The 26321-nt window shown below is 38.2% G+C and overlaps 1 protein-coding gene across 1 annotated transcript in view; it reads right to left on the reverse strand.

The window, feature by feature from the left end:
- Nucleotides 1-676: 676 nt before the first annotated feature.
- TMEM260 (transmembrane protein 260) overlaps nucleotides 677-26321 on the reverse strand; it is a 69162-nt gene continuing 43517 nt past the window's right edge. Inside the window, 9 exon segments of the mRNA XM_068965088.1 lie at nucleotides 677-1432; nucleotides 5313-5403; nucleotides 6903-6956; nucleotides 8687-8863; nucleotides 13743-13891; nucleotides 16980-17151; nucleotides 19374-19543; nucleotides 22367-22481; nucleotides 23978-24061. Coding sequence (XP_068821189.1) covers nucleotides 1178-1432; nucleotides 5313-5403; nucleotides 6903-6956; nucleotides 8687-8863; nucleotides 13743-13891; nucleotides 16980-17151; nucleotides 19374-19543; nucleotides 22367-22481; nucleotides 23978-24061 — 1267 coding nt within the window. The 3' untranslated portion in view covers nucleotides 677-1177.

Below are 26321 nucleotides of genomic sequence, written 5' to 3' on the forward strand. Positions count from 1 at the left end.
TAAGGGGCCTTTTCTTGCTGAATGACTCACCAGTGATCTTTGAATGCAGACAAGCTTCTAGCCCTCCCTCTTCATTAGTGAGCATTTCTATACAGGGGCCTATATAGTGCTTGGAGTTTAGGAGCTATACAATTGGGGGGAAAAGAATCCCTACAGATTCAGGCCTCTACTTAGGAAGTGCTGAAGGACTCTGAGTGACTTTATTCATTAAAACAGGTTGCTATTAATTAACTGTCATAATAAAATAAAGAACTATTATTTGCATTTCTTACTATGTTCTCTTTAGTAATATGTATAAAAGATGCTTGTAACAGAAATGAATTTATTGAGCCACTTCCCCACACCCCTGAACCCCCCTTGCCCCCCTTTTTGGCAGCAGGAAGCCTCCTAATTATTGGGTCCAGATTTATGAGCCCAAATAGAAGTAAAACATGAATATAAAATTAATTAAGGAAAGACAAAATCCTTTTTACTTGTCAGTTTAAGCAACTGGAAAAAAAAAAGCAAACAACAATTCGCTTACTTTTTTAGTGATTTCAGAGAATGATCGAACACAATAAAACCTTAACTTCTTTCCAAAATATCATCTGGTTGCTATTTAGTTTGAAGTGTGAGATTATGTAACAACTACAGCTACTCAAAAAAAAAAAAAAAAAAAAAGAAAGAAAACCAATGCCCCCCCATCCCCCGCACCCCAAACTCTAGCTTGAAGTGTAACAAGATTCATTAAAAAAAATAATAATAATTTCATTTCTGGGAGCCAGAGAATGTCTTTGGTCTGGTATTAACATTTTAAGAATTTAATTTTAATACCAATCCCAATAAGCAGGTCCCTTAAGATTCATGGTCTATATTTTAAGTATATGAAAATAGTTCATTCTCTTCTAGAATTTAATCAAGCAAGTCATTTGATGAAAGGTTGTGGAAGTAGGAAGATTTTTCAAAATATTCTCACTGAAATGCTAATTCGGTAACACAGGCTAAATAGAATTTGTGGAAATAGCACATCTCAGTTTCTAACTCTGCCATAAAACAGTACCATGACACCATGTTACTTCTATCTGGGAGATGACCTAGTCTTCCATTTTTTAATGGCATTTCTTTTCTTGGAGGAAAGCTTCTGGACTTGGGAATTTTGGAAGCTGAAAGCCGAGCCAGTTTTTCACAGTTTGCTGTCTCAGCCATTTTTCATGTTTCTCAGACTTTGTAGTTCCTTTCTTAGGTGCTTTAGAGCAACTGAAATATCGGCCAGCTGGGGATCATTCTGGGCCTTGCGAGTGTAGAGACGGAAGTGTCTGATGGTTTCAGATAACAAGACTTCAGGGTCTGCACTTCTTTCCTGAAGGCGCAGCATCCGTTCACAGGAGATGGCATAGTTCTTGTGCCAATTCACCGGGTGTTCCTTTCGTAAATAGACAATCTCTTTATAAAGCTGGAAGACAGCAAAAACATTGGCATTCCATTGTTATCCCTTGACTTTTTAAAAAAGACTAGAAAACACAGAGGAATTAATAACACAAGGGAAAAAATAATGCAAGCAGCCTGTAGTAAAAATCTAATCGTTGCTAGGCCATGCAGAAAATGCAAGGATGATACTGTAATCATTACAGTAGCAGGAGGCAAACGCACTTCATATAAAACTGTTTCTGGGGTTTTTTGGATGTTGCGGAGGAAACTTAAGACACACTATGTCAGGACAGAATGCTCTTCCTCCATAAAGATGTTCTGGGAAAGGGATTTGGTTCTAATTCATGGAAAGCTATTTATGCAACAGGCAGAAAGGGTGAAACTCTAAATTTAGCTATTAAAGAAAAAAAAAGTAACTTTCTTTAGAAAACTGCATGGAAAAAGAACTTGAAGAAATTTAAATTTTGTCCCTCATTTTTACATAAAATTCTCTCTACATTATAAACAACAGTATGAACAATAGCAGCAATAGAAAACCTCTAACAAACCCAGCATCCAACAGGCTGGGCATAATATAATTTAAGAGACATCCTTAAAGTGAGATGTTGAAAATCTCCAGTGTCCTGAAATAACAATTTTCATAGTTAAAACTCTGCCCCCAGGAATTCAGAATTTTGTTTTTCAATATCAGAGATAGTGTTGATTGGACAGAATTAGAATCTTTAATATTGTGTTTTCTAGAGGAAAAAGATAAAAATTTAACAAATAAACCAAAAAAGTAGATGCAAGTCACAAAACAATATTACACTTGCTTACTGGGGACTTTCACAGCCTTCTTGGGGATTATCAAATTGAAGTCGAATCCACAGGCACTTGAGTTAGCCGGCAGCTCCCGCCATGAGAGCACAGGACAAGTAATGATGCTTTCTCCAGGGACAAGGGCTTTTTGAATTAGAACTATGCTTATTACATCATTCAGTTGAAAGGGACCCAATTATATTATCTATTTCCCCAGCTCCTACTCTAGAGTAGACAAACGCATACCCAATCTTTTTCAAAACAACATCCCCATGAAAAGTTCCCCAATCTGTATTTTTTATGTCATTTTGATATTTAATAACCCTTAGTCCTGAAGCTGCCTTTTAAAGCTCTTTTCCCCTTGCCTTCACTCCATAAAATAGGAAAGAGTCACCTCGTACTTTTCATAGACTTCAAAGCTATTAAGTCAGCATTTTATTTTCTAGGTAAAATGTTCAAAGCTTCTCTACTTTTTCTCATAGTCTTTTTTATTTTCCCTATCTGCTGCTCCTCTTCTTGAGCCTCCTTCCAATGAGGGACATGCGTAAAATGCATGGCAGGCTGCCCTGCACAAAGTCAGTGCTCAAGAACTGCTCAGGTTCTTTTCTTAGCCGTTTTCAAAATCCTGATTAGATTTTGGAGTGCAAGATGGATGCCAGTAGCTCAGTAAGCACTTTCCAATGGCTCAAGAGAATAAAAGGCTCCTTCATGACCTCCCTGCTACGTCTTTGGACATCAGAACAGCCATACTACCCTTTTCTAAAACATTCTGATCCTGATGTCTTATCAGCTCATTCTGGATGGCCCATTAGTCACCTGTGCTGAATCTTAAGAAGCTGTTATCTTATCATTTTTCGTCATGTGGGAACTGTATTTCCTCCTCTAAGCGTGAATTTTTGTGACATTAAGTTTAGTGAAACTTAGTCTAGTTTGGGGGGACATCTTCAGTGTATCAACTGTATTCCTAAAGATAACAGATCATTCTTGCTTTCCCAGTACACCTGAACTTAAATGTTCTGGATAACTATTGAGCAGGACAATGTAAATAATAACAAAAATATCTTCTATACCTAACAAGAATGTTCTCAAAAAACCTGTACAAGGAGGTGATTTGTGTTGACCCATCAAGTATTTGAGCTGCTTTGTCTTGCAAATGATGTCACACACCTGGAGACATACGTGAAGGAGATACCTATAGACTATGTATAGATTTGTGTTCACTGAACAGAGTAATGCCTGCAGGCCCCAAGGGACAATAAATCCATGAACTGGCTTTAGTGGTGGCCTAAAGACTGACCATGGAACGGATCACTGATGAGAACATAAAATATTACTAAGTCTCAGACTCCTCCCAACTAAATACAACTTGTTTTTCACAGAATCACAGGGTATTAGAGATGAAATGGATCTGACGTGGCCAGGATATGAGAGATAATCTATAAAGTTTACAATCCACTATTTTTTTTTTGGAAAAAAAAAATAGAAAGGTTAATTGGCCCACAGTTAACAATGAATGGTGGAGCAGGCCTTGAACCGGGACTCCCTGACTGCCAGTCAGAACTCCAGAACACTGCTTCCTGTATCTAGTCCCTGGCTGTCCTTGATGGGCACCTCAGAGGTGTGTACCTTTATCCCTGTGGTCTCCTGCACCACATGTGTCTGGCTGGCTTCCTCTGATCTTTCAAGATGACACTGCAGTGACACCTCCTCTGGCAGCTTTCCCTCCTTCCATGCCACCTCTCCCCGGGAGGCTGTGCTCATATGCCTCTCTCTGTCCTGGCACCTCTGCACACCTCCTGTATCTCTCACTACTAGCTGAGGACTTTATCTTCTAACTCCCTCTCTGGTGTGTGCCCATTTGACAGCAGGGCCAATGCCTGATTATCTCCATCACAGTATTTGGTACAGACTGGGTGCTCCATAAATGCTCTGTGAGTAAATGCATACATGAGTAAACCATGGGCCAATAAGCATACAATTGAGGAGTGAAATCTGTCACACTAATTGGTCACCATGCTATTTTGACTCAGTCCCAAACAAACGCCCTGGCTCAGCAGATCCACAGCAGCCCAGAGGCAGCATAAACAACCACTTGCTTAGACATACAGCTCCTGGCTCATTGGCTTTTCCCAGGAAGTCTGTTTCCTATACTGCAGGCTCCAAGACTATCTCAGAAGGTGGGGAAGAGTCCAGTGCTATAAATCACAGAAAAGCAGGGCCTTGTTAACACAGTGCTACAGCAAAGCAAGCCTCTGGTCTGTACCCTCGTTTCCATCCAGAGGACCAGCTAAGCAAGAGCCTTAGCATGGCTGGATGTGAAGGCTGTCTGGCTTCCTGGGGTTATTCTCCACGACCCTTTATCTCTCTCATGAAATCTCAACCAGCCAAGGTCCAATCGTTTCAAGTGTTGCCAGGGTCATGACTTCTGTATAGAGGGCGACCCATCAGAACTGCTTTTTAAGAAAATAAAGCCATCGTTATTAGTTTCCTATTACTGTTGTAACAAATCACCACAAATGTAGTGGTTAAAACATAGCAGTTAAAACAATATAAATGTATTATCATATATTTCTAGAGGATCTAGAATCTGTTTTTTTTTTTGCCTTTTCTAGCTTTCAGAGGCTGCCTGCACTTCCTAACTTGTGGCCCCTTCCTCCATCTTTCAGGCCAGCTACCTGGCAATCTTCAAATCTCTTTCTGACCTCTGCTTGCAATGCCACATCTCCTTCTCTGACTCTGACCTTCCTACCTCCTTCTTCTAGGGACCCTTGTGATTACATTAGGCCCGCCTGGATAATCTAGGATAATCTCCCCACCTCAGGATCCTTAATCACATCTGCAACGTGCCCTTTGCCATGTAAGGCCACATATTCACAAGTTCTGGAGATGAGGACATGGACTTCTTACATTATTTTGTCAACCACGGTCATTTACTTTAAATATTATTTGAGAGACACATGACTCTTTTTCCATTTGTATTGTTTTATAATGCCAAATAAAGCTGGAAACAAAAAAGTAAAAACTCTGTGATACACTCTCTTTACATCCCCAAAAGTCACCACTACCCTCCCACCAAATGTATTTATATATGTAAAAGTGCAACATACGTTATAGGCGTGAGTGTAGAGTTGAGCTTTCACATTTGAAGGCAAACTTGCACTTTCTGCCAGGTTGAAGATGAAGAACGGTGTTTTCATCCTGGGAGTGGGAGGGTGTTCGCGTCAATTTCACATTCAAAACTAAATCAGCCAGACTCTTCCATTGATGAGGATCATACAGAATCCTTTATTATACTCTTTTCACTTCTTTCATATTCACACAAGTTTACTCTGAACCAACAGTAACCCTCCCCCCACCCCAAGACACTGCATTCTGTTCATCACCACTATTGTGCATCACCTTCCCTCTAGATCTTCACTGTGCAAGAGCAGCTGGGAACGGGGCCATGGTGGGGGGGGGGGGAGGGTGGCGGGGAGACTTGCTGAGTCTGTCAGCACATCCCTGAAGATACCCATCACGACGGCTCATGCCGTGTGACCAGCTCTTCAGAGGTGGCTGGACTCTTTGACCACATGAACTCATCCCAATTGTATTCAGCACTCCAATTAAATCAATACCTGCCCGAATAATGACCTGCTTTCTTCCTTTATGTGATTTCTCCCCCAGCTTTCCCACACTGTCACACTCAAGAATCGTGTAAACATTTGGTATATCTTTGATTAGTCCCTCAAAGCAAGTATTTGTTCTTATAACAAATTTTCTGACATTTCCAATGTCAGAAATGCAATTTTCTGACATTTCCAAAACACTACTACAAAGACTATCTTTTTTGTAATTGTTATTTTGTCAAGAACCATATTTCTTGACAATTAAAACAAAAACCCTCTTTAAATGTATTACACCCTAACTCAATTCCTGGTGCACTCAGCCCCTGGCCCAGAGTGGGCATCAATCCATTTTTCCTGGAGGAAGTACTTCATACTTGGTACCCCTGTCTGCATCACTTAGGCCTTTTACATTTTAGGCCAAAGTCTGTTAGTGTTAGATATTTTGAATATTTTAAAATAATGGCAGGAACACAGAGAGACAAGAGCATCACTGTGAAGTGTTCATTTCATATAGGAACAGGGAAGTCCAGCATTCAGCACATGAACAGTCAAATCTCTTGGAATATGTCTGTCTACTCCACTGACAACAGGAACTGTGTCATATTCCTATGTGTAGCCAACAAGCCTGGCACGGTGCCTGGTCTCTAGGAAGTTTTCAATAAGTGCTTAAATAACTAGCTAGCACATTACACATGGGTCAGGGTGGTAACTATCAATTTCTCCTCAATCAATTACACTGACTTTGGTTCAGTGGAGGCAGGAGAGCACAGGAGTCAGGGAGATGGGAGTCAGAGAGATGGGAATTTTGGACTCTACTGGTAGAGCTATGTGGCCTTGGACAAGTAACCCCTCTGCTTTCATTTTGTTCTTTGTGTAAAATGGGGTAAGACTGACTTCTTCACAGGTTGTTGTATGGATGAGACGAGATTATGCCTTAGTAACAATTAGTACAATGCCCCAAACAAAATAATTGCTCACAAATATTGCTTTTATTGTCACCATGCCCCCCTGCTCCCCAAATGAAAAGTGCCACAAGCTACTTCTACTACATTAAAAATAAACTGCAAACCGAAAGCATAAATTAGTCACCTTGCTTGCCACATCTCTTCATTGGCCACAGATTCCCAGGAAGAAGGATCAAACCTGTAGTTAGAAGAAAACGGTAACATTTTCCTGCCAGTTACCTTTATTGTTATGGACATGTCATTTTTCTTTTATAATCTTACAAGGCAAATAAAATATGTTGCATCTTGAAGTACGGATAGAGACCAAAATAACAAACTTATTCCCCTAGAAATATTTGATGGTTAGGAATTTGAGGTTTTGGTAAATGTATTCTTAATCTGCATAATGAGCCCCACTGCCTCACAGGAGCACACGAAAGCTCAGTGGGAAGAGGCTGGAGGCTTCCCAAGGTCTGTCAGGTGGGCAGTGGGGTGCGGGTGAGGCCTGGGCCCCTCTGTGGGCACAGCTGAAAGCCACAGAGCTGTGAGGACAGGGGACTCCTGGCTTTGATGAATCGTTGTTGGAGCTAGGATGCTGCTCAAAGAGCACTGGCTAAACCATTCACTGATTTTTTTCCCACTTAATTAAAATTTCTCTTAGCATGTATCTACTTTGATAAAATGGAGGCAGTGAGTGATGCTGTGTACTGTATCAGCTGTTGGGAGAACAGGGGATTTTCCAGCTTTTCCTCACAATGGTCACAGAGTACTTCGATACACAACTACTTATCCAGCTCTGGCTGGAGCACAGCAGCGGGGCCTGTTTGCTCACATTAACTCAGACAACTTTGGCAGTATTTGTTCATTTGATTTTGAGTGTTGCTCTTGAATTATAGGCTTCCCTGATAGCTCAGTTGGTAAAGAAACTGCCTGCAATGCAGGGGACCCCAGTTTGATTCCTGAGTCAGGAAGATCCTCTGGAGAAGGGAAAGGCTACCCACTCCAGTAGTCTTGGGCTTCCCTTGTGGCTCAGCTGGCAAAGAATCTGCCTGCAATGCAGGAGACCTGGGTTCGATCCTCGAGTTGGGAAGATTCTCTGGAGAAGGGAACGCTTACCCACTTGAATTATAAGCAGTAATGCTCTAATCTTTCCATAATTCATAATTTAATTTTAAAAATGGGCAATAGAGAGCCTATCTTCAGATGGTGATTCATTTTCCATATGGGAGAGAGTCAACTATAGGTAGAGATGCTTCTAGGAAGACTAATCAAAACAACAGAACGAGGCTAACGCCAAACAGTTGTGAAGAAAAAGTTACTTAAATCCCAGTCTTCCTATAGAGAAGTGATCCGCCATTCTTTTTTTTTTTTTTTTCTTGTTTTGGTCACACCATGTGGCATGTGGGATCTTAGTTCTCTGACCAGGGATGGAACCTGAGCCCTTTGCTATGGAAGTGGGGAGTCTTAACCACTGGACCACCAGGGAGGTCCCTGATCAGCCATTCTTGAAGAAGAAAAAAAAAAAAGTGACAAGTTTATGTGGTTGGGGACTATTAGGGACAACAGAGTGAGTTTTAAAGCTCTGCTTCAGTTCATGAATCTCTCCCACTTTTAGGGTCTAAGATACAGGATGATGGACCATGTAGCATTACAAGAGCTGGACGTGGATGGTGGCACATATCTAACTACATGGTGCCCGCTGAACCATCACTGCCTTTCCTCCACCTCTCCATTGTTCTTCAAGCCTGAGCACAAGAAATATATGTTTTCCTTCTCTATCACGATATTCTGTGGGCAGCAAATAGCAATATTAACTACTAATAAAAAACAAAAAAAAATCAAAAAAATTAAAAGGCATTTCAAAATTTAGTAAGTGTTTTAGGCAAACAAAACAGCTACACACTGATGGGGAACAACTGCCCTCCATACCTTCCATAGTCTTCAGTCCAGTTATAAATATTTCTCGTAAGTTTAATCCACTCCTCAGGGTTGAATACAATCTCTGAAGAAACTAATTTGTCACAAGAACCCCATGGCCAAAGTGAATAATTCTTTTTCCAGGTTGGGTCGCCTTCGTGAATTCCTATGCAAACAAATGTTTCTTTTCTATTGAAGACAGAAAAATATGTATTATCAGCTTAAAGTTCTAAAGGCCAAATACATATAACTCAGGAAGGGTCATTTTTGACTCTAAACCTCAGTTACCAATAAACCATTTGTGAACACTTTGGTTTCTTTAAATCTCTGCCAACAGGTTGCTTTAAATTTATATTAGTGGGGAAAAAAGCTGTCTGGGGATTGAAGGGAAGCACACAGACATAAATAATAAAACCTACCTGTTTGTGACATGGTAAGAAATCAGTTGGGGATAAACACAAGGAAAGAGTCTGTGGTTCTGTCTCATGTGTAAATATACATATTTGCTACCTTCTAAATTTTATAGGTGGAAACATGTCTTCATATTAGTAGTACTACTAATACTAGTAGTCTTTCTGTCCTCCAATTTCCATTGCATTTTACTTTTAATCTCTTTTAGCATTATTTTATTGAACCTACTGTTTTCATTTACAAATCCATCTGAGTAGCCCAGAAGTATCCTGAGGATAGGCACTTTATCTCTAAATTAATTCTGAAATCTAAACATGGAAAAACTATCTGAAGATTCTGAACAGTAAATGGTAGAAAGAAGACTGAGGGAAGAAAGCAGAACTCTGCTGCTGCTGCTGCTGCTAAGTCGCTTCAGTCTTGTCCGACTCTGTGGGACCCCAGAGATGGCAGCCCACCAGCCGTCCCTGGGATTCTCCAGGTAAGAACACTGGAGTGGGTTGCCACTGCCTTCTCCAATGCATGAAAGTGGAAAGTGAAAGTGAAGTCGCTCAGTCGTGTCCAACTCTTCCCGACCCCATGGACTGCAGCCTACCAGGCTCCTCCGCCCATGGGATTTTCCAGGCAAGAGGACTGGAGTGGGTTGCTATTGCCTTCTCCGAAAGCAGAATTCTGTGTTCCACCAAATCTGTGGTGAGTTTACTACTTTTCATCTTCCAGGATTACCTGGCCTGAACTCAAAGGAAGCCTGAAACCCAAAATACATACCAAGTGAGAACAAAACGATCTCAAGAGAAGCCTTCCCCTCGCTTTTTCCCCGAGTCCAAGGAGCAGGAACAGGAAATTGTAAGGATTAGAAGAGCAGAGGAAATCCCCAGAACTTTTTCCCTTGTCTCCTTCCCTGGGCACCAGGCAACACTGTGTCAGCAGCAGAAGCAGCAGCACAGGGGCAGCTGGGCAGGTTCCTGTACCTCTGTGGAAGTGGACACTTCTCGCTAACCAGAGGAGCCGTGGTTCCAAGAACTGGGAGCAAATTCCCATTACTCCTCCACTGGATGGGCTTCATATAATTTTAGAAAGAGAGAATGTGTGTCAATGAGCTTGAAGCTAGATCAGGAGAAACTGTATAATTTAAACAAAGAGGAAAAAATATTGAAAGTATAGAGTCTTAGGTACCTGTGGAACAATATCAAAAGGTCTAACACTGGAGTCATCAGAATCCCAGGAGAAGAGAAAAAAGGTGGAGCAGGAAAAGTACTTAAAGAAATAACATCAGAAAACTTCCAACTTTTGTGAAAGACATAATCTTTCAGATTCACGAAACTTAGTAAATCCCAAGCAGGTTAAACTCAAAGAAATTCATGCCCAGATATATCATAATCAAATTGCTTAAAATTAAAGACAAAAAATCTTGAAAGCAGTCAGAAAAAAATAACACATTTCACACAAGATAAACAATGATTTGAATAACTGCAGATTTCTCAACAGAAGCCATGCATGGCAAAAGGATATAAAATAACACTGTTAAAGTGGTGAGAGAAAAAAAAGAACTATCCAACCCAGAATTCCATATCCAGAAATATCCTTCAAAAATGAAGGTGAAATAAAGACATTTTTGGGTAATTAAGAGAATTCACTGCTAACAGTCTTGCTCTCAAAGAAATGCTAAAGGACTAACTTCAGAAGGGAGAAAAATGATACAAGATGGAAAGCTGGAACACCAGGATTGAAGGAAGAGTAACAGATCTGGTAAATATCTGAACAAATATCTAAGACTACTTTTTCTCTTAAATTTAAAAAACATGTTGAAAACAACAATTATCATATGTCTAATATAACATGTTTGACAACACAATCAAAAGTGGAGTAAAGGAACTAACATGCCACTAAGATTTCTACAGTTCACTTGAAGTAGTAAATTGGTTTAGTCACTAAGTGATATCCGACTCTTGTGACCCATGGACTATTGCCCGCCAGGCTTCTCTGTCCGTGGGATTTTCCAGGCAAGAGTACTGGAGTGGTTTGTCATTTCCTTTTCCAAAAGTAGTAAATAGATTGTGAAAGTTAAATATGTCTGTATACTGTAATTCTAAGAGCAACCACTGAAAAAATTTACCAAGAGACACCGTAACATGGAATGCTAAAAAAAAATCAAATTTCCAAAAGAAAGCAGGAAGGGAAACAGTGGAATGAGAAACAGAAGAACAAACAGAAAACAAATAATAAAATGATAGCTGTACATCTAAAACATGTCAATATTTACATTAAATGCAAATAGTCTGGATATAAATGAAATGGTAGACAAATTGTCAGAATGGATAATAAAACAAGAGTCAAATATGTGCTATCTACAAGAAACCCACTTTAAACATGACATAGGTGGCTAAAAGCAAAAGGAAAAAAAAAAAAAGATATGCCATGAAAACACTAATCAAATTAAAACCAGTAAAAAACCCCAGAAGTATTTTTTTTGGTAAATACAGAAAAAGGTGCAAATGCAATTAAATGAAGAAAGAATAAATGTTTCTAAGCAACCCCCTTGCAAAAATTAACTCAAAATTGATTTTTGATCTGAAATATAAAACATAAAACTGTAAAACTCTTAGAAGAAAACACGAGATAATCTTTGTGACCTGGCATTAGGCAAGAGTTGTTTGACCAGAGATCAAAAAGTATGATCCATAAAAGAGAATATGATAATTGGATTTCATCAAAATAAAAAAAAATTACCTGCAAAAGACACTCTGAAGAGAGCAAAAAGACTGGGAGAAAATATCACATATTTAATAAAAGATTTGAATCTAGAATATACACGGAACTCTCAAAACTCAATAGTAAGAAAACAAACAATCCAATAAATCCAATAATCCCATTCCTAGGTATGAAAACACATTCATACACAAACCTGTACATGAATGTTTATAGCAGCTCTATTCACAAATAACTGGAAACAGCCCAAATGTCCTTGAATAGATGAATGGATAAACTGCAGTACATCCATACAAAGGAATACTACTCAGTAACAAAAAGGAATAAACTATTGATACACAACAATAACTTGGAAGGATCTCAGAGGCATTTTGCTAAAGTAAGGTATGCTAGTATCAAAAAGTCACATACTTTATGAGTCCATTTATATGACATTCTGGAAAAGGTAAAACTATAGTAACAGAGGATAGATCCGTGGTTGTGAGGGTTAGGGGTCTGGGGACAGTACAACAAAGGAACAGAAAAAGGGAGTTTCTGGGGTCGTGGATTTGTTCTGTATCCGAACTGTTCTATCTACTTGGCAAATTCTTTCTTAGTCTTTAAGTCTCCAAATTTCATCCATACCAGTATTATCATGCTTACCAGCTGATACTATAACTTATCTGTTTCACATTTAAGGCATCACTTGACATCTGTCTCAAAGATGGTAACAGCAGGGATCACACCCGTCCATCTGCAGCTAGTACAGGTGTTGGGACATTTTGAATACCCAATATTTATTAAATAAATGCTGAATGAATGCCCCTCAGCAGAATTAATTGCTTCCTCATCCATGGTCCCAGAACATTTGGCTTATACTATCAATTAAGTCATCCATTTAGTAAACACACATTGAACATTTACTGTGTCTCAAACTTTACAAGGCTTTGTTAGTACAGAGCTTACACCATTATGGCCAACTGTATTCATATCTATGTATATATACAACTAGATTGTAGTCTACTTAAATCTGGAACTGAGTCTCACTTTATTGCCTAATACAAATTGGTACATAGTAGGTTCAATTAATGTTTAAGAGGTTCAATTAAATAAACTGCACCAAAAATGCCTATTTGGAGATGTTAATATTTTATTCCAAAATAGAACAATTAATTATTACTCTCACAGCACGTTTATACCTATTACCTTCATATTACTTCATGAGCCACAGTAAACTTCAGGCTCTGAACACCAAAGTACCACTTAATTATGTTCTTAGTCAGGGACAGTTTAACTTTGGAATTTACAAAAATTTCTGAAATCCCCTTTATAAGAGAATAGAAATTATGAAATAAGTTTTCTTCTTCAGGCTCTGGACAATCCCAAGTACTTCACGGACAGGAAAAATATTCAACAGTATACCACTGAAGGAGTTATTTATTCTTGACCTTAACTATGAATAATTTTATGTTCTGAAGTATAGAATTCACAATTCTCATATGTTATCTCAGTCAGCATAACTGTAGGTGTTTTTCTTATTTATAAAAATGCCTTATCCTTTAGAAAAAAATCCTTAAGCTATTTTTATATAGTGATTATTCCCAGAAAACATTTGCATTAAACTTAAAAGGGGGCCATGGTGTTGATCAGGGGGAAACTATAATTGCTTGCGATCTACCTGCAATGATTTCAAGTAGGCAGGCACATCTCCAATTTCTCTGAATTGTACTAAGATCTTATTTGCTATTCTTGCTAATCTGTCTTTATTTTTCTTTTACCCAGAACAATAACATTTATTTTTGCCTGGTATCATTTATGCACAGATATTCCATTTAATTACAAAGATAATCTCACTGGTGACAGGGAAATAGGTGTAGAAAATTGGTCTTTTGGATGAAGCACAGCTGCTACATAAACAATTTTAGAAAAGCTTAAGATTTTAGAAAAGCTATTATATGAAAAGAATGCTTACTGTTTATTTACTTCAAGAAAATGATAAAGATTAAATGTGACCATTCCACTAGGTAATATTCCTTCCACAGGATTCCACCGGTTCCCAGGAAACTTGACGCCTGGTAAATGCTTTGCCATCTTGGGTAGATACCACTCATAAGTCATCATCTGCCAGAAAGATAACATGTGACATCATGCTTTTAATATGTTTCTTTAAAAAGAACCAAGTTTATCAAGGATGATGAAAAAGTTACCAAATGTGGAGTTACTCATTAAATATAAACATAATTGAAAAATACATACAAATGCAACCAAGGTATGTGCCACTATTCTAAAGATCTTAGATTTTATGTCTTAAGTTATAATTATCAGCTATCAATACAATCAGCACCTAGTTTATGACCAGAAGGACCTCCTGTTCTTATACCTAGGGAGTGTACTGAACACTTAAGCATCACTTCCTCTAGGATGCCCTCCCCAGTTTTCACAGCAGAACAAGATGCTCCTGTAGCACTATGTACCTACCTTGATTATGGCTTCTAGCCTATTCCTCACTAGACTGAGAGCTCCTATAGGAAAGGGACTGTATCTTTTCACCTCATTGCCTCTGCACCTAGCACAATGCCTGGCACAGAATAGTTCCCTAACTATGTTTGCTGAAGCTGAAATGCCTTTTTGATAGCCAGACTAGGCAACCTAGGCAAAATAAAGAGATGTGTCATTACTCTGTTCTTTCATTCATTTATTCAGAAAACAAAAACAAGTAGTGCTTAACCTATAGTGAAGAAGATATAATCCCTGCCCTTGAGAAGTTCAATCACATAACCTAGGTGTCAAAGTTAAACACCCCTTGGCTAAATAATCTGAATTTATTAATAGCTCCAAATTAATTACATGTCCTTACATATTCTTTTGGTTAAAATAAATCATTAGTATTAAATTTTTTCTTAATTCTACACTTAATATATACTTCATTCTACAATTTTATATGTACAGATTTCATTTTTAAAAGACTTCATTAAAGTTTGGATATTATCACTTGAGCAATTATGTTTATGTTTTACCTGTCTCTACAAGTCATTTAACTAGAAGTAACAAATTAATTTTAATCTAAGTATGTAGAGGGTGCTTCCCTGGTGGCTCAGTGGTAAAAAAATCCACCTGCAGTGCAGGAGATGTGGGTTTGATCCCTGCATTGGGAATATCCCCGGGAGAAGGGCATGGCAACCCACTTCAGTATTCTTGCCTGGAGAATTCTATGGACCGAGGAGCCTGGCAGGAAGCAATCCACAGTGCTGAAAAGAATCGGACATGACTTAGCTACTGAACAACAACAACATATTGGAAATACTAAAAAAATACTTATTGAATTAGAGTTTATTTCCCAATAGTTTCAGTATTTGAGAATCAAAAGTCAAAGTCGCTCAGTCATGTCCGACCCTTTGTGACCCCATGGACTATACAGTCCACGGAATTCTCCAGGTCAGAATACTGGAGTGGATTCCCTTCTCCAGGGGATCTTCCCAACCCAGGAATCAAACTGGGATCTCCTGCATTGTAGGCAGATTTTTTACCAACTGAGCTATGAGGGAAGCCCCTATTTGGGAATAGTAACATTCATTAAATAACCACTTTGTACTAGGACCTTAATGTTTCTCACTCAATTCTCATAATAACCTTATGTAAGAATAATTATTTCTGATACTGTTGATTGCCCACTCAACAGCCAATCCTTCTTTCAACTAACACAATCCTGGTTTTAATCAGGGAGTTACAGTCATTCTCCTTTGCTAGTGAGTAGTTTTTGGAGGAATTATATGACCCAATACTGGTTAGTGCGGCCTGAATCGGGTCTGGTGGGGGCATCTGGGGCGCATGTTATTCCCAATACAGAAAGAGAGAGAGAGAGAACTCAGAAGAAGCACTTTGCATGCAATGTTTGGAACCAGGCATCCTTCAATTCAAGAGACCGGCAGAAAAGCTGCCCTAGAACACGGCCATCATGGAACTGCTTGTGTTATCAATCCTAAAAGCTCCTTTCTCCAGACTACTTGTTTTGTGAGATTAAAAATTCCATAGTTTAAGCTACTCTTAGTCAGGGATTTTGTTTCTTACATTCAAAAGCATCCTAACTTACTTATCTAATGATTATTTCCATTTTATAGACAGGGAAACAGAAGTTCTGAAAGGAAAACTCTTAAGCCCTAAGTCACACATCCAGGAAGTGAGAGGATAAGGATGTGAATTCAGGATGAATTAACTTTGAAATCCAAGCTTCTCAAACATAGTACCTGTATTTAAAATCATGGTATACCATATCATTAACAAATGATCTACCTTTTGTCAGATTCTAGATCATTATAATCAAGACCAAATGAATCATCAGTGTACATGACATAAATGCAAACTGCTTATAAAAATATGTATGATTTTCAAATTTCCCTATATTTGCAAATCTGTTTAAAGTGTTCTCAAAATTTTTCATTATTTATTAATTGAATGAAATTTATTAAATAAGTATTGTTTCTGCAAAAAATTTTAAAAATCAGTATTGTGCCTATAATTTGCTCAATCAAACTAACAGTACTTTTTAGAGGTTAAGAATTTCTCTTTTCCAGATGACGGTTCTAAAAAGACCAGAGATAGATTTGTTCCCTTTAACTATTTATGGCTTAAATGATAAATCCTATAGTTTAAATATATTTTTTTTAGTTCCAGAAGATTGTTTTAATAGACCTTGAAATTTTCACAAGTCCTTTCCCAACATACTTTTGTTATAAGATCTAAAAAATTTACAAATTCTATAACAGAATTGTGGTTAATAATTTCTATTTTGAGTGAAATGTTTACTTACTTGCAGTATGACTTATTTTATAGTCAGCCTAATTTATTTTAATCCCGGGACCAGTGAGCAGTGTTAATTTGAATGGCTGAGCTGACTGGATGTAAAAGAACAGTTTAAAAATAAATTTACAACACAGTATTGTCATGGTCTACCATGTGAACTAGAGACCTAGGATGTTGTTTGAATCTGAGACATATTAATTCTTAAAACACTCAGTTTAAAAAAGAAAGAAGAAACACATGACTTATCCTATTAGTTACAGTAAAGGAAAGAATGTGATTTATATTTTATCTCAGAGTGATCATGAAAACTGTACCCATGCACCGTTAAAAAAAAGAAATAGTTCTTTAAAATACACGTTTTAAAACAATTGCTACTACTATATTTTAAGTTTCTTTCTCACATACTTACTTCCTGATCCACTAATGAAATATCTGGCCTCAGTCCCTCACAATAATGCATGTAACGGAGAGAATTCCCTGGTAGATCTCCTCTGAGTAAGATAATTGCATCACGAGGCATGGAGGATAGAAGGTTCTTTGCAAATTTATCAATCACATAGTTGGTCCTTTGGTCACAAATGCTAAATAAAAGGATTTAAAAATATTATAATAGCAACACATTGTTTTGGTTTTAATAAGACTAGGCTTATTCCCCACTCCATTCCTTTCCCATTATACAATCTACACTTAGTGTTTTAAATAGTCTAACATATCTTCTAAGAGGACACATATATTTCAAAGGGAACACTACCAACTGGGGAAAAAAATGTAGAACTAATTGTGTGAGTGAAAAAAAGCAGCGTACTGCTTTACTTCTGGAATTTATAATCATTTCCATAAAAAGGGAACCAGTTAGTACTCAATAATGAGTACATGTTACCCCTAAAAAACATATCCAATTTCACTAAAAAGAAGTAAGGTTTCTGATTCCACTTGGAGTATAAGGTAATTTCATGTTAATTCCATTTGGTTCAAACGGATTTTCAGAAACTCAAAAGGAAATTTGCCAGTTTCTGGCACAAATTTGCACATTTGTCTGACTCTCTTGCATGTAGAGGTTGATCCTTTCTACCACTTCCCTGGATCACTGGCTCTGTGTTCCTCTCTCCCTTCTAGACTGAAGTTGATTATCACTAGGGGATGAACCCAATGAGAAAGAAGGGAAGGAATAATTTGTTGAGATATTTACTTCTCTTCAGGCATTATTTACTGTTGCCAACAACAGCAGTATAGCTCTTTTCAATGATGAAGTGGACTTTATAACTTCAAAGGAAAAACTGGCATGAATTCTCAGAGCCTTCCACACAAAAAGAAAACGAATACAAGAGAGAAAAAGCATCAAAAAACTGAACAAGCAATGTCCTTCCTCTTATTATCAGGTCCATTACATGTAATGGTGATAAGAAACACAGCCTAAAGCTGAATGACTGAGTTAGCATCACAAAGCAAATTAATACTTCCAGGAACAAAATACTATCCCTGCCTTTGTAATTGATGATGCAAATGTTTCCTACTGTGATTCCCTACTTTGCAGGGTGATGCCTCACCTTTTGCCACCCAGCAAAGTTCCATTCACCTGGGGGCAAAAATAATCCAAACCAAACCAAGCTACCCAGTCTGTGCAGGCATCCCTGGTGTGGAAACTGAGTTGCCCTAAAGACCTGAGCCAGAAGAATGGGATAAAAGAGGGGTGGGAAACACACTATGGGCCTGGAAAACCCTTCTTGACCTAGGTATGGAGTTGTATCAGGAATTTGCCTCCCCTTCCCACAAGGCCCCTAACATGGCTGCTCCTTGGCATTATGAAGTACATTGGCTTTTAAAGTACCAATCAAATCTCACTATAACAAAACTCCAGCGGACTCTTCCACTTCTATAAAGTTTATTCAATATTACTGCAAATAAATGAACTATCATCCAAGCCTTTACATCTTTTACGTTTGACTGACATTTACATTATAATGGTCATTAAGCAGATTTTGAAAAATACAAACAACACTAATAATGCATAAGGGTTAAGAAACTTGCAGAACTTTGAGTATTCAAAATATTTAATATATACTACTACACAGTATACTAGATAAGGGCCAAGGATTACTCAAAAGATAAATTCTTTGAAGCACAAAGTGAATTATTTTAGGGCATACAAAAAAAGCCCAAATTGGGACTTCCCTGCCAGTCCATGAGATGGTTGGATGGCATCAATGACTCCATGGACATGAGTTTGAGCAAGCTCCGGGAGTTGGTGATGGACAGGGATGCCTTGCCTGCTGCAGTCCATGGGGTCACAAAGAGTCAGACATGACTAAGTGACTGAACTTAACTGCCAGTGCATTGGTTAAGACTCTGTGCTTCTACACAGGGAGTGCAGGTTCGATCCCTGGTTGGGGAACTAAGATCCCACAAGCCTAGTGGTATGGCAAAAACAAACAAAAGCAAAACTTCAAATGTCTTTAGTCTTCATCTAAGTGGTATTTTAGATCATGGAATTTTACATATACTCCACAGAGCTTGCTCAAACTCATGTCCATGGAGTCACTGATGCCATCCAAGATTCTACAAAGTAGCTCTAGGATCCAGATAGTTTACAAGCACCACTTGAACCCCTGTTTGCAATGCCCTGAAACTACACACCACTCATGCCGAGATTCTTGTTCAAAGGTTTAACATCCACTGCATTCAGATCAAGCTATCTCACTTTGAAAGCTAGTGGAAGGTAAAGATAAAACAAAGCCCTAGAATCTAAATATCCCAAATGTCTCTGGCTAGAAAGCTACTTTTCATAAAAATAACCATGTATTACCTATAGTTAGAATATATTTGGCAAGTTACAAAAAGAATTGCTGAAAGCCATTCCAGATACTGAAGCCCGTTGGTGTTGAGCAATCGGTTGCTCTCAGATGCAAGGGCAGCCAAACCGATGCCAGCAAGGACAGCCACCACTGCATTGCTCTGCATCCAGAATCGTTCCACCTGTGAACGAGGCATGGGAACAGTGCATCCAACTGTTTTATGTAATCAATCAGGTATTTAAATATTTTAAAAATATACTGCATGCATCTAGTTGCTTATGCCTGTGTCATTTATGTCTTCTTAACTGACTTCCCCAACTCAACTCCATGTCACTTGATTTTTCCATTTTCAAGCATTCTTCCTTCCCTGTTTGACATGTGGATCTCCCTTTTTGGATCCACAAAGTCTTTTCTATACTGCATATTTAACCTTGAATTCTTTATCCTAACGTGCAAAGTTGAAGAGGTAGAGAAATGCTTTTGCTTAACTCCTGATGTTTCCTTCCATGAGAGTGAAGTCGCTCAGTCGTGTCTGACTCTTCGCGACCTGTGGACTGTAGACCACCAAGCTCCTCCGTCCATGGGATTCCCCAGGCAAGAATACTGGAGTGGGTTGCCATTTCCTTCTCCAGGGGACCTTCCCGACCCAGGGATCAAACCCAGGTCTCCCACATTGCAGGCAGACGCTTTAACCTCTGCGCCACCAGGGAAGCCCACCAGTACAACACTCTTTCCCATCACTTTATTTCTTCTGGAAGGATTGTAGGGACTGAGCTTACTAGAGAGTTTGGGAGTTGGGCCTGAAGAGCTCTCCTCTTTCCTCTCTCTTTCTCTTGGAAGTGAGTTGCCCACAGGAAGTACTTGTCCAGGGGCAGACTCTGGGGTGAGGTGAACTGGGGAGGGAAGAGGCCTGTCCTGAGCAGCACTGCTTGTGACTAGATTGTTTAGGGATACAGGATGAGGAGGCTCCATTGCCCACAGATATTAACCACATTCTCCAGCCCCATCGTTATTGGTAACAAAGGTGATTCTCCCACCCAATGTACTGGTTTATCTAGTTCTCAACTGATTCAGAACTCAGGTACTCAAATAAGGTATTATTCATCAGGTCTCTTGGAAATACACACACACAGTTGGTTTCAGCTGCTATCTACATTTACATAGTTTCTCTTATAAGGAGAAGAAATACTTTAATTTCAGATATCGTAGTCAGGGAAAATTGAAATATACTTCCTGTTTCATGCAAGTGTGGACCGGTGAGGTAAGAAAATAAGGGAATATGTTGCTAGAGACCCTAAGTACAACCCATATTTCTTTGCTATTTAAAAAAGTTCCAGAAGAAATGTGAAAAAGAAAGGGAAAGTGTTAGTCACTCAGTGGTGTCTGACTCTTTGTGATCCCATGGACTGTAGGCCACCAGACTCCTCTGTCCATGGGATTCTCTAAGCAAGAATACTGGATTGCGTGCCATGCCCTCCTCCAGGGGATCTTCCCAACCCAGGGATTGAACCCGTGTCTACTGCATTGCAGGCACATTCTTTACCAGCTGAGCCACCATGGAGGCGCAATCCCCTAAAACATTAAATTTAAATACAATTTCCAACTTCTCATCCTTCAATGTGAAAAAACCATTGAAAACACTATAATTAAATCAGAAAGGAATATTCCTAAGACAGTCTTACAGGATACTGCTCAGAAGCCATAGCCATTGTATAACCAAATACTACCAACATCCCCCACTAAAAAAATTAAAAACACCATTAATCCTAAAAAAGAACCACCAAAATTTAATACAATACCACAACTAACACCGCCACTTACAATTAACATGAGCCCCCCATAAATAGGTGAAGGTTTTGAAGAAAACCCCACAAAACCAATCACAAAAATAGTACTTAAATATGAGGGATGTTATCATTATTCTTACATGGAATTTACCACAAGTAACCAATCCATTCTGAAGGAGATCAGTCATGGGTGTTCTTTGGAAGGAATGATACTAAAGCTGAAACTCCAGTACTTTGGCCACCTCATGTGAAGAGTTGACTCATTGGAAAAGACTCTGATGCTGGGAGGGATTGGGGGCAGGAGGAGAAGGGGACGACAGAGGATGAGATAGCTGGATGGCATCACTGACTCGATGGACGTGAGTCTGAGTGAACTCCGGGAGTTGGTGATGGACAGCGAGGCCTGGTGTGCTGCGATTCATGGGGTCGCAAAGAGTTGGACACGACTGAGCGACTGAACTGAACTGAACTGAATGATATGAAAAGCCATCATTGTTATTCAACTATAAGAACACTAATGACCAACATTTGGAATCACACCCACTAATAAAAATCATCAACAATGCATTCATTGATCTCCCCACACCATTAAACATTTTCATCAAGCTATTTAGAAAAATTCCAGAAGAAATGTAGTGGTTCCTATTAACATATCTGCAAGCACACATATAAAATGACTAACTTAAATCTACCTTACATTTATTTTCCTATTTAACTATTGTGCTAATGAAACAATTCTTCTTTCCACCCCCAAAAGAGGCCTTAGCCTTACTTATTCAATAATTTAATTTTGATTTGTGATCATGTATACACAATATCAGGGCTTCACTGATAGCTCAGTTGGTAAAGAATCTGCCTGCAATCCGGGAGACCCTGGTTCAATTCCTGGGTCATGAACATCCCCTGGAAAAGTGACAGGTTACCCACTCCAGTATTCTTGGGCTTTCCTTGTGGCTCACCTGGTAAAGAATCCACCTATAATGCTGGAGATCTGGGTTCGATCCCTGGGTTGGGAAGATCCTCTGGAGAAGAGAAAGACTACCAACTCCAACATTCCAAAGAGTTGGACATGACTGAGTGACTTTCACTTCACTTCACTTCATGTACAATTTTAACTATTTCTGAGACAGCTTGCCCTTCTACAAGATTCATGAAAGACAGATTTGTACATTCTTCACAAACTTTCTGGTCAAAGGATATATCTAGGCAAAACTTACCACACCCATGAAAAGCGGTTTTGAAATATCTAAATTTGCCCTCCAGGCAAAGAACAATGAATAAATGCAAAACATTCCAGTAAAAAGCCATATTAATGATGGGCTTTGTCTGTCCCTATAAAAAAATTAAAATATGTCCAAAATTACTTATGTGACATGAATATTAATAATATTAACAGTTACAAGCTATAGGAAAAATATTTGAAACTAAAAACCTTTCCATTTTTAAATAGGAACAAAGAAAGACCTTAAGCTTAAAAATGTGAGTTGGAATAGATAACCAGAACATAGTAATATGCCACACTGCACTACATATTATAAGCATAACTTGGAACTATGCAGCAAAAAATATGAGATTAAAATCTGCAGAAGAAATATAAATTAGTAATCCTATTAAATTTAAGCTTAATTAAACATATGTAAAACAAAAGAATAATTTCATGCATCAAAATAATAAAAAATTAAAAAATGACAAATCTCAATGCAAAGTTGGATGAGAATGTATGTTAGTACAATGTTCAAGAAAAATTAATTTGATAATATATCAATATATCAAGAGCCTTAAAAAATATCCACATTCATTGACCCAGTAATTTGATATGTGGGCATAAATCTTTAAGTAAGAACCAGAAATACTGGATAAGAATTAATCTATAACAATGCCTTGGTATTTATTTACAGTAGTGGAAAAAGTAGAAGCAATCTAAGACTCTTAAACAGGAAAACATTTAAATTAATTATCCCAGGTTTTAGAATGGACTATTATACAGAAATTTAAATGATCCTAAGTATTTGTTATGGTATGGAAATATGCTCACTATAATGTTAAGGGTTAAGGAAATAAAATAATAAGTATATATTCAAATATACATTTATATAAGAATATACTCAACAGACTAGAAAGTCAGTAAACGAGAAATTAACAGAGGTTCAGTTCAGTTCAGTTGCTCAGTCGACTCTTTGCGACCCCATGAATCGTGGCACGCCAGGCCTCCTTGTCCATCACCAACTCCCAGAGTTTACCCAAACCCATGTCCATTGAGTCAGTGATGCTATCCAACCATCTCATCCTCTGTCGTCCCTTTCTCCTCCTGCCCTCAATCTTTCCCAGCATCAGGATCTTTTCAAATGAGTCAGCTCTTCACATCAGGTGACCAAAGTATTGGAGTTTCAGCTTCAACATCAGTCCTTCCAGTGAACACCCAAGACTGATCTCTTTAGGATAGACTGGTTGGATCTCCTTGCAGTCCAAGGGACTCGCAAGAGTCTTCTCCAACACCACAGTTCAAAAGCATCAATTTTCTTTATGGTCCAACTCTCACATCCATACATGATCACTGGAAAAACCATAGCCTTGACTAGACGGACCTTTGTTGACAAAGTAATGTCTCTGCTTTTTAATATGCTGTCTAGGTTGGTCGTAACTTTCCTTCCAAGGAGTAAGTGTCTTTTAATTTCATGGCTGCAATCACCATCTGCAGTGACTTTGGAGCCCAAAAAGACAAAGTCAGCCACTGTTTCCCCATCTATTTGCCATAATGATATAGTGACTATATTAATTCAATTAATGAACATGCAAAAAATAACAGAAAAAGGAACTACTTTACTCACTTTCTTGTTAAACATATATTTGCCCAAACTGCAAGGGCTTGAATGTTGAATGAGAGTTGGGTCCTCATATTTGTCACTTGAGAACTGTAAGAGACAATTTAATTTATTATTGGCAGAAAACAAATTTGCTAGTTCCAAACACAGCATTCTTTACATACTACACCTAATTATGCAGTAAATAATTTTAAGACTGGGAGTCAGATTTTAAATTATTTTGTGTTCTTTTAAATTTGGGAGAAAAAGTACCACAAGAAAGAGCTAAACAGTTATAAGATGTTTTTCAGTTGTAACACTGAATTACCAACTTATACTATTTGAGCTAAGAACAAATAATTATTTGGTGTTTTTGATATTGGTCTACTATAATGATTTATAAACCAATTTGTATCTCAGATTAGTTTGATAAGAAGTCATGTGAAACTGAAAACAAAACTAATTCAAATAATTTTCTGGAGATCCAATCATGGAGAAAAAAGGAAAGAGAATTGATCTCCAACCATGCTTTTCGAGGTTATCTCCTTTCTTAAAAGTCTTCCTTGTTTTCTGTATTATTTGGTACAAAAGTGTTTAAGCAATCTCCAAGAAATGTATTTCCCCTTTATAATTAAATTCTTTCATTAACTAATAAACATTTTCCAAGTATTATCTGAGTTTTCAAATAGCTCTGGCAATCTCCAACTTTTAATGAAAAAATGACTCTAAACACTATCTCAAAGAACTTTCTTTGCCCTACTGGCAATTTTATTGGAGAAAATGTAATGCCATAATTATGGAAACCACACAATGTGTATTTTACTAATGGAGACTCATCTACTATGAGAAGATAGCCTTACTCATTTTCAAATACACTTGAAAAATTGATTCCAGCATGAGGCCCATTTCAAACTATCCTTCAAAAGGACCGAAGTCAGTCTCAAAATCAATTTGTAGAGATCTGTTGCTTAAATGTAAGCTTTTGAACATGGTCACTGCCTAGGGTTAGACTAAATAATTTCCATTATGTAATCCAACAGGATAGCAATTTAAAGATACGCATGGAGAAAGAACACAATTTGCTTGACTGGAAGAGGGTAGATGATTAGGTTATATCATGTTCAAGAATTTTTTAGTAGGTTAATTATGAGTTGCCTTTCTTAACACTCCTGTCCACCGAAACAATTAAAGACTAGGAATTCTCTCCCTCAGAGAGTGCTAGGATTATATCCCCATTCCACATATGACTTCATTGGAACAAACAGTGTGGGTGTGCGTGGGCAACACTTTGGTCAAGCCTTTTTTTCTGAGTATGTGACCTAACTGCTATTACTTCAATGTAAAGGAGACCTTTGAGTTCTCCCATAGATGACTTTTACATGCAGCTAATGAAAGTTAGATGTATGGTCTAGGATTACTCTTGAGGCATCTCTGGAGTTCATGTGAGGTTTGTTAAGACAAAATATATCAATGATCCTGAATGTGAAGACAGTTTTGGAAGGTAGGTAGAAAACAGCAGGCTGGGAGTCTTGGCATGGAGAAAATCCCCAAACGAAAAGCCGACAGACACTGATAAAGCTGTCTTTATCTTTAAAAGGGGAACTGAGCTTCTTGCTACCTTCTCCCCGACAGAAAAGAAAAAGAAGCCACAAGTCTTCATCAGACATAAACAGAAATATTTAAAGTCAATTGTAAGAATCCTAAAAGGTTATACAAGAATAAATGGTGGCAGGGAGGTATTTTCAAGATATAGTATTAAGTGAAAAACAGCAGGCTAACAAAACAGAGTGTATATTATGATTCCATTTTTAAAAACAAGCAAAAATATTAAAAATATTGGAAGGATATAGACAAGAATGTTAATGGATTAAGAACAGTAGTTATCTCTGCATGCTGGAATTATAGGTAATTTTAATTTTCTTGGTTTTCTTACCTGTATTTTCTAAATTTTCTATAATAATTATGTATCATTTATTTAGAGTAGAAAGAAAGTAATTTAGAACTTCCCTGGTGGCACAGAGGATAAGGATTTGCCTGCCAACGCAGGGGACACGGGTTTGATCCCTGGTCTAGGAAGATTTCCTATGTCTTGGAGCAAATAAGCCCATGCACCACAACTACTGAGCCCAAGCTCTAGAGCCCAGAAGCCACAACTACTGAGCCCATGAGCCGCGACCACTGAAGCCTGTGCTAGAGCCTGTTTTCTGCAACGAGAGAAGCCAATGCAATGAAAAGCCCGTGCACCACAATGAAGAGTAGCCCTCACTCACTGAAACCGGAGCACGCTCACACAAAGCAACAAAAACCTACCACAGTCAAAAAATTTAATAAAAGTAATTTAAAAAGAAAAGATCAGAGTATGGAAGGAAGC

Source organism: Capricornis sumatraensis, chromosome 2 (genome assembly GCF_032405125.1).
Source record: "Capricornis sumatraensis isolate serow.1 chromosome 2, serow.2, whole genome shotgun sequence".
Lineage (NCBI taxonomy): Eukaryota > Metazoa > Chordata > Mammalia > Artiodactyla > Bovidae > Capricornis > Capricornis sumatraensis.